This window comes from Contarinia nasturtii, unplaced genomic scaffold (genome assembly GCF_009176525.2).
Source record: "Contarinia nasturtii isolate CC-2019 unplaced genomic scaffold, AAFC_CNas_1.1 Cnas_scaffold_1240, whole genome shotgun sequence".
Lineage (NCBI taxonomy): Eukaryota > Metazoa > Arthropoda > Insecta > Diptera > Cecidomyiidae > Contarinia > Contarinia nasturtii.
Window position 1 is genome coordinate 2,276,649 of NW_022198581.1, and position 15,040 is coordinate 2,291,688.

At 32.5% G+C, this 15,040-nt stretch overlaps 1 protein-coding gene across 3 annotated transcripts in view; it reads left to right on the plus strand.

The window, feature by feature from the left end:
• LOC116345464 (terminal nucleotidyltransferase 5C) overlaps positions 1-15,040 on the plus strand; it is a 62,718-nt gene that overhangs the window by 610 nt on the left and 47,068 nt on the right. For 2 of the 3 annotated variants that reach the window (XR_004201502.1, XM_031774874.1), the window contains exon 2: positions 1,216-2,436. Coding sequence is in view for 2 of the 3 variants with exons in the window: in XM_031774874.1 (XP_031630734.1) it covers positions 2,401-2,436 (36 nt within the window). In the remaining variant the exon portion in view is untranslated. The remainder of the gene's footprint in view (positions 1-1,215; positions 2,437-15,040) is intronic. The other variant, XM_031774875.1, reaches the window with a different exon arrangement.

The window sequence follows — 15,040 nt, forward strand, 5'->3', positions numbered from 1 at the left end:
TAAATTGTAATTAAATTTGAACTTTTTTGTTGCAAATGCTTCAGTATTATGCGGTTAATTACCGAGATTTTTTTCTTTTATTTGGTTGGTTTTCTTTGGTGTTTGATGCAGTCGGTTTTTGTTTGAAGGTCGAATTTTTGTATGTTTTCAATAATATATATTTATTTATTTTTTTGTTCATTCGAAATGGTACTCACTTCGATTTATCGATTATTAGTTAGCGCGACTAATCGCAATTCTGCTGCCACTGAATGTGCAAGACCACTACTGCCGACACTATCAACAATAACAACATCATCAGCAAAAAAGAATACCAATTCAAACATATTGAAATGTTTGAACCTCGGCGTTTTCCTCTTGCTCAAATTTAAAATTACTAATTTTGCTGGCAGAATTGAGCTGATACATTGATTTGATGTGATGATTTGAATGAATATGTTAAAAATGAAAATTAGTCAATCGAAAAGCGATTCCGTGTGTTTGCATTGGATAATTTGTATATTGCGTGTAACAAATTTTGTTTTTGTTTTATATCAAACAAAGTGCGCGGTGTGCTCCGTTTTGAAGTCGAAACGAAAAATGATATTTAAGAAAAACTCCAACCAAAATTTAAATAAAATTCAAGTCACAAAATAAAATAAATAATAAAATAAAAATGCACGGCATAAATTTCGTTGCGAGAATATCGCTGTTTTTCTTTCGTTCGAATGAAACCTGTTGCCATCTCGCGCGTATGTGGAAATAGTATTCTGATGTATAAAGTAGAGCGACCAGAGAGAATATTAATGCTGGCTAAATACAGTGGGTGACACAAAGACACGGTCGTCGTTCGTTGTCGTGTTGTTGTTGTTTCTTTTATTTATTTATTTTTCAGAGAAAGTCGAAGATTTCTCGCGTGGTCCAATATCAAGAATATATCCAATAATCATACGAATTTGGAATCGGAATTAATTAGGCTGAAACATTTTCTGGCCTTAAAATCGAATACAAATACGATGTAATATCAAAATATCAATAATGAAGTCGATTTCATTAAAACGGTCGATTTTGAAAATCAACGAGTAAAAACCATAAAACAAAAACAAAATTCGATTTATATGCATATATACAATTCTTTCTTTTTATAAAAAAATTTTTGTTAATAAGGCGCAAGCATATGTGTTTCAGCGACTCATTCTGATATCTCTCGAATTGTATCTTTTATTGTTTCCATAGAGTGAAAATTTCACAAGTTATCGTCAACAACAACAACAATAACAGTATTCTTCAGCAGAAAGAGAAGCAGCAGCCGCCAGTAACACAACAATAAACCAGAGTAAAAAAAAAAATTAAATAAAAGTATTGTAAAAAACAAATTCGAACAAAAAAATTAATTGAGAAAAATTGAAACAGTTGTGCAAAACAAATCCGTTTAGTGTGTAAATGTGAAACGCGATATCTAAAATTGGAACTGATTGACTCACGTATTTTGTTTTGTTATCGTCATCAACAATCATAAATGAAGTGCTTTTTTATAAATTAAAAAAAAAAAATCTCGATAAACACTTGCCGAAAACAAAACTCAAACTCTAAGTAATATTCGCCGCTAAACATTTTTGGTTAGTTTTTTATTTCTCAATTCTTTCTATTCGAGCTGAAAGGATTAATTCAATCAAAATCGCATGCAAATAACGTCTATGGAATTTTTGTTGCCTTTATTTTATTAGTGAAGTTGATTTATTTTTATTCATTGTGAGTACCAATTGAAATTGTCATTGTGGTGTAATAATCAGCAGTCAAAGCAAAGATATCGAGAAACGAATCGAAAAAAGAGAAAGAGAGAGTAAAGCAAAACAGAGAATTGAATCTTTACCACATCTAGTTTAACCGCAGTGACCAAAACCAACCAGCACTGATAAAAATTCAAAGCTCAAAAAAAAGAAGTAAAAAAATAATAAGTTAGCGAATACGAAAAAGACATAGAAATCGCCTAAGAACCTTCACTTGTTACTTATTTCGGTCTCCGTGTTTTAAAATACACACATATATATACGTAGATACCAATATTTATATTGATAGCAACGCGTAACGGCCGACAATAAAGTCAAAAGAAAAGTAAAATACATACGAAAAAGAAAAGAAAGAATAAGAAGAAAGAAAGAAAGAATTCAGTTCAATTTGAAGAGATCAAGAGACGAGCTTAAGCAACGCGAAACAAGTAAACACAACGCACCGCGTACAAAACATCAGCACTTACAACATCGAAGCAGTCTCATAGCAGCAGCAACAGCAACAACAACAGCAACAACAACAGCAACAGTATCAGTTGAAGCGCAACACAAACAACGCACCACGTACAAAATAAAAAAAACCAGAGAGTTTATTTTTAAAAATTGAAAAGTTTCTACAAAATAAGTTCATATGATATCGGCTTGGATAAATCCATATAATGAAAAGGTGCGTGTCCACATTTATGTTCAATTTCACTCTTATTTTTTTCATCATCATCTTCTTCTTTATTCATCTGGTGTACATCTTGGCACATGTTCTGTACCATGTTTGGTATTTGTTTTGTTTTTCTTTTCATTTCATTTGTTCAATCAATTTTATACCATTTTATTTTGATTCTACTACACCATTATCAGGCAAGTGCGTGCTTAGGCACTACTTTACTATCTATATCGATATCTATTTTTCTTGTTGCTTCTTTTTTTCTCTCCATCCATTCTATTTTTCTGCATCATTTCTTTCCTCTTTTTCTATACCAAACACACAAAATAAATAAAAATAAAATAATATAAAAACAACGACCAACGTCTTTTTTGCCAACTAGTAAATTGAAAACAAAATAAAACTTGTGCTCGGAATTGAACAAATGATAGAAGAGAATGAAGAAACATGGTGTTTTATATGGTGTCCTGAAGCGAAATAACAATTGTGTTTTTTTATGAGATGTTCATTTTGGACGATTTTTTTTTAAACGAAAAGTTACCATGGTGCTTATTTGTTGTTTCCGTGTGTTTTTACATTGTCCTGGTGAACTTTGTTACGGAAAATAAATGTTTGTGTTAACTTTTTTTTATCTTTTGACAATGCTTAGAATAAATCAATTAATTTAAAAAAAAAATAAGTGAAATTTATTCGTGTGTGTGTGCTTCTGTTTCCAAACGCATTAACGCATCCATGCCATCAAATGTTATTCTGCATTATTTGTAAATTAATGCCATATGGATCAAATTGAAATGAAATTTTTCTCACTTGTTTTTATTGCGATTTCTTCGGGATCTCTCTATAATTATTAATTGATGTAATAATTTATTGTGAATTAATTTGCAATGTAAAAAATTCATCAAAACAGATAGCAGGCGAGAATATTGACAATGTATCAATATTGTCTGTCTTTTCGCTAGTAAATAAAAAAAAGTCGCCCTTTGCAAATATTTTTGAATTTTCTTCACAAAATAAAAATTAAATATTTTTTGGTTCATTCCTCCGCAATACGCATCGTATTCATTCACTTCAAACCCATCACAGAATTGCAAACAAAGTACAGAATGTAGTTTAAAAAAGCGCCCATTAATTCAATATTACGATTAACGATTAGATTGTTTTTGTTTGTGTGACACCAGAGATGGGCACGAATTAAAACAGTGGGAATCCTTTACCGGTGTGTTTTCGCTTGAAAGCGAGAGAGAGAGAGTAAAAAATGTAAAAATGCTAATCTACAATTGTATTGCTCTTTATTCATTCGACTAATGGCATTAAGCATATTTCCAGTTCAGACGAGGAACAGAAACACATACACGCACACATGCAAGCTCACTGCTGGCAACATGTTTTTCGCAAATGGCTTCTCCGGTTGCGCACATATGTTTTTCATTCGCGTTCCATATGGAAGCGTGTTTGAGAGCAACAAGCGACATAAAATGGCATAAAAACAACAAAACAAAGTGACAAATGGATAATATAGTGGTGGCGATGTTCAAAAATGTAATTCAGTCAAAGCCATTTATCGTTGTTTCGTGATTAAAGAATTGCTTTTAGCACCCATTACAACAGCATGCCAAACCCTTCAGTTTATCAACTCGCCCTCATACAAATATGTACAGCTGGATGAGTACATGTATATGTGCTTATCTCTTTTATTCACTCAATAGCTTTTGCTCTATGTGTGTGTGTGTGTGTGTGTGTGTGTGAAAGTGCCTGCGTATGCTAAATCATCGGCGCTACCAAACGGATACTGTGTCATTACATATTGAAAGCTACAAATCCTGAACATAAAATCAAATATCATCATTATTTTATGTGAACATTAGATATGGCATAGAAGAAAAAAAAATCGCTGCAACCTCGTTTCATTCTTAAATCTTGGTTTTAAAGCGATGAATTTAAAGCTATATCTCTCGCTATTGGCGCTATTTTATTGTGCTGTTTGAATGACTTTAATGCAATTGTTTTCGCAAATCGTATGGAAATACATTGTTCATTTCTTCCTTCAATTCATAGAATTTTGATATTAATTGCAACCTCATGGACAAAAAAACAAGTGATTAACTATCAAATATACTCGGCCACTGTTTGTGAATTATTATACGCAGTTAATTTCGAAGAAATATTAAGTTCCACATTTATTGTTATTCAAAGCACACGAAATGGGGATTTTGCACACAGCATTTTTTTGGAAGGGGGAGTATCGATTCATGTCATGAAAGAACAAGAACAAAAGCGATAAAGCGTGGACTTTCATGCGATGTAAATTTTCTCCTTTGAATGCAAGTTTTTTTTGTTGTTGCACATATCAATAAATTCCATTTTGTCGCAGTCAATAATAGCTTTAAAAGCAAACTTTATTTGTTGTTTTTTTTTATCATACATCATAAATCGAATTTAAATTAAAATTGTCGCTTTAATATGATGTTGAAACAAAATGCAATGAAAATTTATTGTTGTTCGATTACGTGTTGTTACAATATCAGTTATGAAATTTGCCATAAAATTTGGGCCATGAAAAACTTGAAATGCACAGTTACCATTATTTATTTACAAAATAATACAAGCCCGTAATAGTATGCGAACATTTAAATTGAGACATGCTCATGCGATGTGTATATTAAATTGAACTATCAACGCATACGAGAGAGAGAGAGAGAGAGAGAGAGAGAGAATGGCTGTTGATCTATCGCAAACATTTCGAAGAATAAGTTCTCACACAGGAATTACCACCCTGACACCGACACTTCCAACCTGCATATGCACGGAATATCGATTCGACACAATTGATTTGGATTTCCAAGTAAATTCAATTAAAATTTAATGAACTAAAGAGAATAGTTTGTGGTTGATTTCAATCACTAAATCCAGTTCAACATCCACACACACACACACACACAGAGAGAGAGAGAGAGAGAGAGAGAGAGAGAGAGAGAGAAAGAGAGAGAGAGAGATAAGCACATTTATTTTTGTGTTACATTGTATCGCAGGTGCATTAATTAAAATCAAGTAAACATCTCGGCGATGCCTGTGTGCCAAATCAAATCAAAAATCGTTCAACATTCAACAACGATGAATTCAATCGACAACTGATTATTTCAATTGAACATCCTCTTCCTGCATTTACAATAGCAGCGAACGATTGGAATAATGGAAAATAGAACATGTACACATCGGTACGTATGGGTATTCAATACACGCGTTGGGTTGGAATTTTATTTTGATTTGCGATTGAATGTGATATGAAGAGGAAATGATTGCAATTTAAGGTAACTTGTTGTTGAAATCGAATGAAATTGAATCTTAGTCTCGAGAAAAAAGAAATACACCCGAAGAAAATTCAATAAACTTTGTTTGCCACAACAGCAACCGTTCTTGTAAGCGACAAACGAAAAAGTGGCAAAATGCGAACTTAAATGTCTTTTGTATGTTTGCATTGGTAGTATAACGCAAGCATTCAATTCGTTTATTATTTCGCTATAATTTTGTGTCGATCATCAGCAAGAGAATTCACATGTTTATTAGAAATCAGTAATAATCAGTTTTCATTTCGATTTCTTCTCTCTCTCTCTCTCTCTCTCTCTCTCTCTCTCTCTTTCTTTTCATTTCGCAGCACCCAACGCCCTTTTTACCCTCTCCTCATCATATTTTTCAGTACATTTTACCCGAAACACATACAAACACAACGCACCAATTCGTAAATTCAATCAACATTGAGAACGAAAATAAATAAAATGGGTAAAATCGCATTCGAAAACTCGCACTGATTTCCGATTGTAATGGTTCCATGCGTACGTGTATACGTACTATTGCAATATTGACATTTAGATTAGACTTTATCAGACGTTTTACGTTGTGTATATTTATGTGTTGGAGAGTTTTTGTTTTTCTTTATGTCAACTACTATTTGCACTGTTGCCGCGTTGCTACTGTGTTAGCTTTCAATCAACGAGGAAAACAGCAGCAACGAGAAGCTTGTTTCAAATAATAAAAGTTGTTATTTAAACATGATGAATGTGGTTTTATGTGTGCGCCCATCAATTTTACTTTAAAAGGAGCAACTGAGAATTATTAGAGAATTAGAAAACACAAAAAATTAAATCCGAAAATCGATTGATATGCAGTTTTAACGCCTCACAAATTAGCATTTGAATATGTATGACAAAGCAACGATTTAAAAAAAATGCATCCGTTAGTTGATTTGGCACTGGTTTCATTTGGGGTCGGCTGCTACGATGCAATTGAGACTTTTTTTTCTTCACTTTTCCATTTATAATTTGTGAATATTTAATTTATAATTAAAGAAAAATGGAATGATTTATTGCGTGGATGGCAAACAACCTGGCGAAAAACAGCCTACTCAAGCGATACGAAATCATTTAATGACGTGAAAGAACGCACGATCTGGTAACAAGAAAATCGAAAATTCACTCGCTCACTCACTCATTTGCGCGCATACACATACATAACCGTTTAGATGTTTTCTACGAATTACTTTTTTCTTCTCTGAATTGAGTCTGTGTGGTTTGTGTTTATTGTATTCGGCTGATTGTGAGTTTTCGCTTTTCGTGTCGTTGCATTTGGTAATAAATTCTTATCGATTTATTATTGCGTGTACACAAATTGGCAGCAACAAAAAGCAGCAAATGTATGAGAAAAACACACATTTTTTTTTCTACCTTCGATGTATATATTGAACGAACAACAGAAATCAAAAAATGAAAACGATCGAACACGCGCTTAGAGACTGCAGAAATAGTCATAGAAATGAAAGAAAAATCGGTACAGCAGAAAAAAGTGACAGTAATTTTATTTCGCAAATTAGCAACTGGCACACACACACACACATCTAGACAGGTAATATAAGTGATTTCGTAGGCGAATTAAATTGATGTCTAATTTATTTGGCCCTAATGACATTTTTTTTCTCTCGCTCGCACGCTCTCTCTCTCTCTCTATCTCTCAGTTTCGAAACGAATCGATAAATATTCATTCAATTTGGCGTGCAAGTTGTTTTTTTTTATGACAAACGGTTAAGTTGCGCGCACAAACACTATTAAAACGTACATTAAATGAATATTGTACAGGAAATCCAAAACAAGAAACACACATATTCATCAGGAAGTTTCAACAGGTAATTTGATCGAATTGGGCATTTCTGATACATCGCCCAATCGAAATATGTTGAAATCACACAAACGATTGGTCATTTTTAGTTTGGACAAATTCAACGGATATTGATTTCGTATACAGCATGAACTCAGACACAGTCTTATCAACATTGCGAAAATCTATAGACAAAAAGAAAAACTTTGCGCATTCGTTCAAACGGGTGTATTCAATGACATTGACAATTCAATCGATTACATTTTTATTTGTCGACCAACGAAAATTCTCTGTTACACCAGCAAAAAAAAAAAAACAAAAAAAAAAAACAAACAAATAATGGATAGAAAGTTCACAACCCAATTTCACCGATTGAATTGGCCAAAATTCAAAAGGTACTATTAAATCTATTGAATTTAATGGGTATGTAACCCATCATTATGCGGCTGTTGTTATCATAATGCGAAGAATAAATTTCAAATGAAAAACTAAATCAACCCTTTTGCATTTGATGTGTATTTAAAAAAGAAAAGAAAAATATGTCACGGCCAGTCATGCATCATCTGCTTGGATGAAAACGGAAAAAAAAAGACACCGAGAGAGAGAAAAAGGCGAAACAAAATAATAATAAAAGAGAATAAGTTTGGAGAACATGAATAAAAGTTTGTGGTGAAAAAGTTTTTGGCATTTCTGTTGACACTCAGGGACACTCAGTGTCATGAGTGCCACGATCGATTCCAATTTTAACTGAACTGTGTGCCGTTTCATTCAAATTCAGTCATTTATGTGTTGCGAAGTGTGTTATCCATTGTAATATCAACAAAAAATTTAAAAATTGCTGCAGAAATACAAATTGATCTTGTGACGAACTCCAATTACCTTATATTTAGACACATTATTCGCTCTCATCATGAAATTTTCAACAATAATTCCGTAGCAACATTTTGAACGTTTTATGTATGTTTTTTATTCGTTCGTTTCAATTCTTTTTCCTGCTCTGTCTCACTTTGTCTCTTTAAATAAATTGAGACACCAATTGCAATATGTGCACGAAATAGAAACAATAAATTTGTGTATTTAATTCGGTCGATTGCTTTGAATTCATCAAAATACAATCAATTCAGAATTTATAGGCCTATAATTTGTTTCGTTCGGATTCAGTTCAATTCGAATTCAATTCATTTGTGTGCGCTTTCTCTTTTGTTTCTGAATCTCATATTCAAAATAAATCATTTGTTTGATCATTCGCGTGAAACAATCAGCTGAATAGTTGGACCAAATGGAAATTGCAAATAAGGCGACAAAGAGAAAAAAGGGCATCCGAATGAGTAGCAATGACATACACACAGTCTTGGCAATCAAACACGATTTGAAATAATAAAAAAAAAACAATAGTCGAAGTAAATGTTTCATTTTGTTTGTGCTTGTTCATGATGAATGTTTCTAATGAAACTGCTCGGGCTTCAGACCATATGCACACGTCATCAAATGGTTCGGTTTTTTTATCTATATGTACTTCTTGTTTACTCTTTATCTCTATTTCCCCTCGCTATTTCTCTCTTTATCTCTCTCTCTCTATGCCTACAACGCTTACATTTATCAGCTGTGAAATGAGTTTGTTTCAATTCATTCGATGACATTTTGGTCTCAATTTTTTTCACATTGATTTTGCGCACTTTTTATTTGCTTTAGACAAATAAAAAAAAATAGAGATACACTGATCGCTATTACCATTTGAGTGTTTTATTTTTCGGTTTGTTAATGTCAATTTGAGAACGTCGATGCATGCTGATTTTTTTTATTAGGGAAGTCATGAACCAATCGGTCAACAGACGCATACTGTTCGAATTGTAATGCATGAAGTTGACTATTTTTTTATCATCATTGTTGTTGTCGTCTGTTTATTTTTAATCGGTGGCATTTCAATGTGATTTTTTTTTTCTTCAAACTGTTAACCATTTACAGTTTTTTTTATTGTCATGATGAATGACTCTTGCAAAAACATGTTCAGAAAGTGGAAATAGTGAGAAAAAGAGACAGAGCGTGGTATGTCGATAAAAAAAACAGACACGATGACAATGTCTATTGAATAGTCAATACAACAATTGAATCGATAGTTTGTCATAGACCGGCATACAAATATCAAACTTCAACCAGGTTAATGATTCAGTAATCATAAATGCATTCAATCGAATTTCTTATCAATTTTGTCGGAAAATGTTCAAGTTCAATTACACGTAATATCAAATAAAAATAGCACGTTTTTTCGAATCATTTCAATGAGGAAACATTCACTTTATGATTCGATTTAGTTGTTGTGTTTTTTTTTTCTTTTTAAATTCGCCATGATAGACATTTGTAGTGCAAACGATTAAAGAAATGAAATGAGTTCAAGTCATATAAATACATGACTCAGAAAAAAATGACAGCAGAAAAAGAATCGCTAAACATTTGCATTCATGCATCGATGTAACTGATAATGCTAGCAGACGCGTGTCCGCAAAGCAAATATTATTTTTTATTCTTTCATTTATATATTTAGTCATGACTTATTGTTAATCCAAACTGATAATATATTAAACAGTTTGAGTTGTTTCGAAGTCAAATTTATGCCTTTCGGGAGAATTTTTATTCAGAATTTTTGAGAGAGAGAGAAAAACAACAACCAAAAAGCACGACAGTAAATTAAAATAAAAAGGTACATAACGTTGGAGTAAATTTATTTCGGTTTTGCAAAATTGAGTTTGTGATTTAGTCAGAAATGTTTCCAACGAAATAGAAATAATAATAAAAAATTGCCCGAAAGCATACATTCTATCAACAAAAATGCCAAATACTTCAACATGTGAACCGAATGGATTCATAAATTAGATCATATCTCTTGTTGGCAAAGCATACATCGAGAACAAAAAAAAAAGAAAAAAGATCGAACACACATACAAAAAGCTGCGATGCCAAAAATAAAGTATGCTAATGAACATGCATGCTCTCTCGGTGCGGCATGTGTACAGAATGTCAACAGAAGGTAAATCGAAAGCATAAACTGGGTATGCCACAAACGTTATGTTTGGATGGTGTTAGTCATTGTTCGGCAATAGCATGGTGAATGTCCAAAACAAGTCATTGCTCTAATCACACACATCTCGCCACAAACGCTGTATGCATTCTTAATTAAGTAAACGGTCGAGATTGAATACGTGCATTCATACATTCGCATAATGTTCAATGAACCATATATCTGATCTGGTCTCCACCACAAAAGCTCCGATAAGAGTTAGAGCGTTTCGACCTAGCAACTGAATGGCTAGAGATGGAACAACAACACCAATACAAGAAAAATAAAAAAGAATAAATCTACTTTATCAGATGCTATTTTGTGAAATAGGAAAAAAGGGCAAGTGTATATGCAGGTAGTTTTAAATGCCAATCTGACGACATTCGATACGCTATATTCGAGTCACTTCCAATGCTGTTCACATTTGAAACGAAAAATAAACGGCACAATGTTTAATTAGTGCAGAATTTAATTACCAAAACTAATGGACGCCGTTTATTTCGTTCATTTGTATCATAAAATTTCGGCACAATTTTGCACCGAAACAACGGCAGCGGCAGGTTCTTTTTAAATCTACAAAAATTCAATCTAAAACAGAAGAAGAAATGATGTTGCAGCATGGGGAAAATCCATTGCGCTGCGCTAATGGTTTAATGCAAACCATGCAATCGATGGGTATCACGTAGTGAGTATACGATGAAGCGTCATACCAATTGAAGTGCATTTTTCGATTTCGAATTTATTGCCACTTTCTTTTTACGAGCAATCGGGCACCGAGTAATATAACCGAAAAAAAAGAGCCGAACGCACATACAATCATTTTTTTTTTTATGTTGACATTATTTTCCATATGCATTAAATTGACTATGCCAAATCAACTCAAATCGAAAAATTTTGCATATGCGACATGGTTCAAACAGAATAAATCGTTACAATTGTGCTTCTCCACACAATTTTTTTAGTTGATGTTGTTTGTTTGATTTATATGTGTTTTTTCCGCTTTGGTGATTGGGTTTCGTTTTTCGGAAAACAATGCGAAAATGGTTTACGCACATCGACGAAAAATCGGCAGTAACCTCGATTAATTTTTGGGCATTTGCTTAAATATCTAAATAATTTTTGTTTGTTCGTATTTGAAGTACAATATTTCATGACGTGTCTTTTCATTGTTTTCAATCAATTTAATCTCAATATTTTTTTTTTTTCATTAATCAACATAATTTTTTTTTGTGTTTCGTATTATATTTGTAAAGTCAGCGATATAAAATGGTCATTCGTATGTGCGTGCGCGTATGTATTTTGAAATACATTTGCCATGGCTTTGAAATGTTCATTTACATGAAATTTAAATTGAAATGAATGCCCTGTTAAACCAAAGTTGAGTGCTATTCCTTTCGAATACAATTAATATTAATGAATGCATCAATATTGAAATCAAAGACATCGAAACCTTTTTTTATTTGCCAACGATGTGTATTTAATTTTAACCTCATTCAAATGACTCGATATGAGAGCGCACAGGCGCATGTCTTTATTTTTTTCGATTTGAAAGCATGAATGAGCGCACGTCAGTCAAGCAGACGAAACCAAAAGAATGCACAGAATTAGCGTTTTGCTCAAAACAAAAAGACGTATCGATGTTTTATTGTGATAATATGCCAAATGGACAAATCAAATCTTTAAAGTGCTACGAAATAAAAATGAACATTTCTATGTTTTCTGTTTTTTTATAGTTATTTTGATAATAATATTCTAGAATCACGAATTTTCTTAATTAAAAAAAAAAAACTAAAACAATAAAAATAGTTTTGAGAAATGATATGATGAAGATTTAGAAATGAAAACAAAAACTACGTCACAACATTTAAATGATGGGACAGATTGCAAATTGAGAGAACTTACAACTGTAAAAAAGAGAGAAGAACGAAATAAAGTGAACGAAAAAGATTGAATTATCATACTGATAAAAAAACGGAAAGTGCAAAATGTACAAATACATTGTAAATGACAGAGAGAGAGAGAGAAAGAAACACACGAAGGAATAAACTAAATAGCAAGTTAGCAACAGGCACAACAACACGGGAGTGAACGCATATTTGTGCTACATATGGCAATGAAGTACATTATGTGTTTTGGTGTCAGCACATTTCACATTATAAACGACAGAATCATCGACTATAAATACAAGTCAACGAATAAAAAGAAAGTAAATATCGAAAAAAAATCAGATGACAAGTGAAGTGAAGGCAACTTGAAATAATGATGTTTCATTCTCTCACTCACTCTCACTCTCTCTCTGTGTATCTCTGTATCTAATCTCACACTCTGTATGTGTGAATGTACCAACACACCATCAAGATACCAAAAACCCCAAATCAAACACAATCTTGAGTCATTTGACTTCAAGGCAAGTTTACAGCAGTAGAAAGAAACCTTTCGTAGGTCACCGGACAAGTGATAGACTAATTTCTCATTGAAATTTAAGAATTTAATGGAGTTTTTGAATAAAAAGCTGTAACGGTGGTTGGTAGAAGAAAAAACGCTCACGAAAGTGACTATAAAACAAATGTCATTTCAAATACCGTTCTCTATCTGAAAAAGAGAAAAAAAATGTGGTGATTGATTAAATATATAAAGCTACTCAATGCAATGTGACGAAGCATTTGTCAATTTGTACTTTGTTCGCATATCAAGCTTGTAGAAGAGAAAAAAAAAACGAATTTAATGAAAGAAACAAGAAAAAAAAGTCAAACAGAGAGTGGGCAAGTAAAAAAAAAATGAAAGAAAAAGATTAAATATTCCGAGAGAGATATAGAAGCGCATTAACCTGTTAATTGCACGATGAACAGCTGTTGAATGCATATGACAGTCAATTAAATTAATACTGTTTAAAAGTGCTAGTTTCTCTCTATATTTCTCTCTGTCTTTCCCTCGGTATGCTCTCTCGCTGATTTTCTCCATAATTCATCTTAAAGGTCACCCATATTTTGAGCGGTACAAGAGCAAAATAAAAACAAAATACAACAACACACTGAATTGGAGTGTGACGAGAGCATGAATGTGCATCATTGCACTATCACCGCATTTTAATTAAGAACGTCATTCGTAATTAATCTCATTACAATCAATTGTGATATGCTTGATCTTGTTCACCTATTTTGCCCCTCTCTCTCCCTCTCGTCGTAGTTACTTTTACCGTCTGATACCGTTCATATATTTCATTCGAACCGGTGTATTTTGTTTTTTTAAATGTGAAAGATCATTCGCTGCATCTTGTTGCCATTTCATTGCGATGAATGTTCAGCAGTGTTGCATAAATAACACCGGGCGATATAAAATTGGCGCAAGTGCAGTTTTTTTTTAAATAAGTTTTGTTTTACTTTTTATTTTATTTTTTGCATTTTTGCGAATTGATCAAAATGAAAAATTGCGGCTAATGATTGACTTAAGCCAATGCAATGGTATATGTTGGTTATACACATGATTGCTATTTGCTTCGGATGACCTTTCCCTTTTTTTTCAGCAAAAGTTACGAAAATTCGAAATCCAATAATAAAACCTATAAAATCACAATGAAAAATGTATAACACAAACCGTAATCTTTCATAATTACATGACTTTTTCGCCCTCCTTCTCTCTTTCAATCCAATTTTAAACATGGACGCTATGGTGGCAAATGTGAAACATTTTTTTATGCTTCACTTTTTTTGTACGTTATTTGCCAAAGCTAGTTTAATTCGTGCGGTTTACAAAATACTTACAGAAAAATGCCGTTCACATTAGCAAATGTTTAAATGTTAAGCAAATTGTAATCGTAATTATCGCACGTCTCGAATTCGCTCTTGCATACATATCACCTAGAATTGAAGGCGAAAACTAAACACATCAAATATACAAGAAAAAAAATCAATTGATTATTGTTATTATTCATGCACGATCCATTCAGTTCATTCACTTTGAGTAAAATTCGACTGAGAAGACTCTCTAAATGTCGAACTGAATTTTGAATTCCATCATTTTTTTCTTTGATGAGAAAACAAAACTTTTAAAAAATATGAAGTTCCACCGAAAATATATATCATATATAATATATGACATAGATACCGTTTTAGCAAATAGAGTCTAATCATTAATATTTTTGAATAATTTTCTTTTTCCGACAAAAAAAAGTCGCCGGAACAATTTTAACAAAATTAACTTCATTTGCAATGACTACTTAGTCAAATCATGTTTTATCTCATCATTTTCGAGTCGAATAAATTACAATGTGTATATTCCAGAAAAGCTTGTTCCCACAATTCGGAGAATTTTGTTGTTTTTTTTTGTTGCCTTTATTGGTTATTCACGTGAATTTGCCCGTATAACTAAATACTCAATAATTTTGGCAAGGTATACAAGGTTAAATCGTAC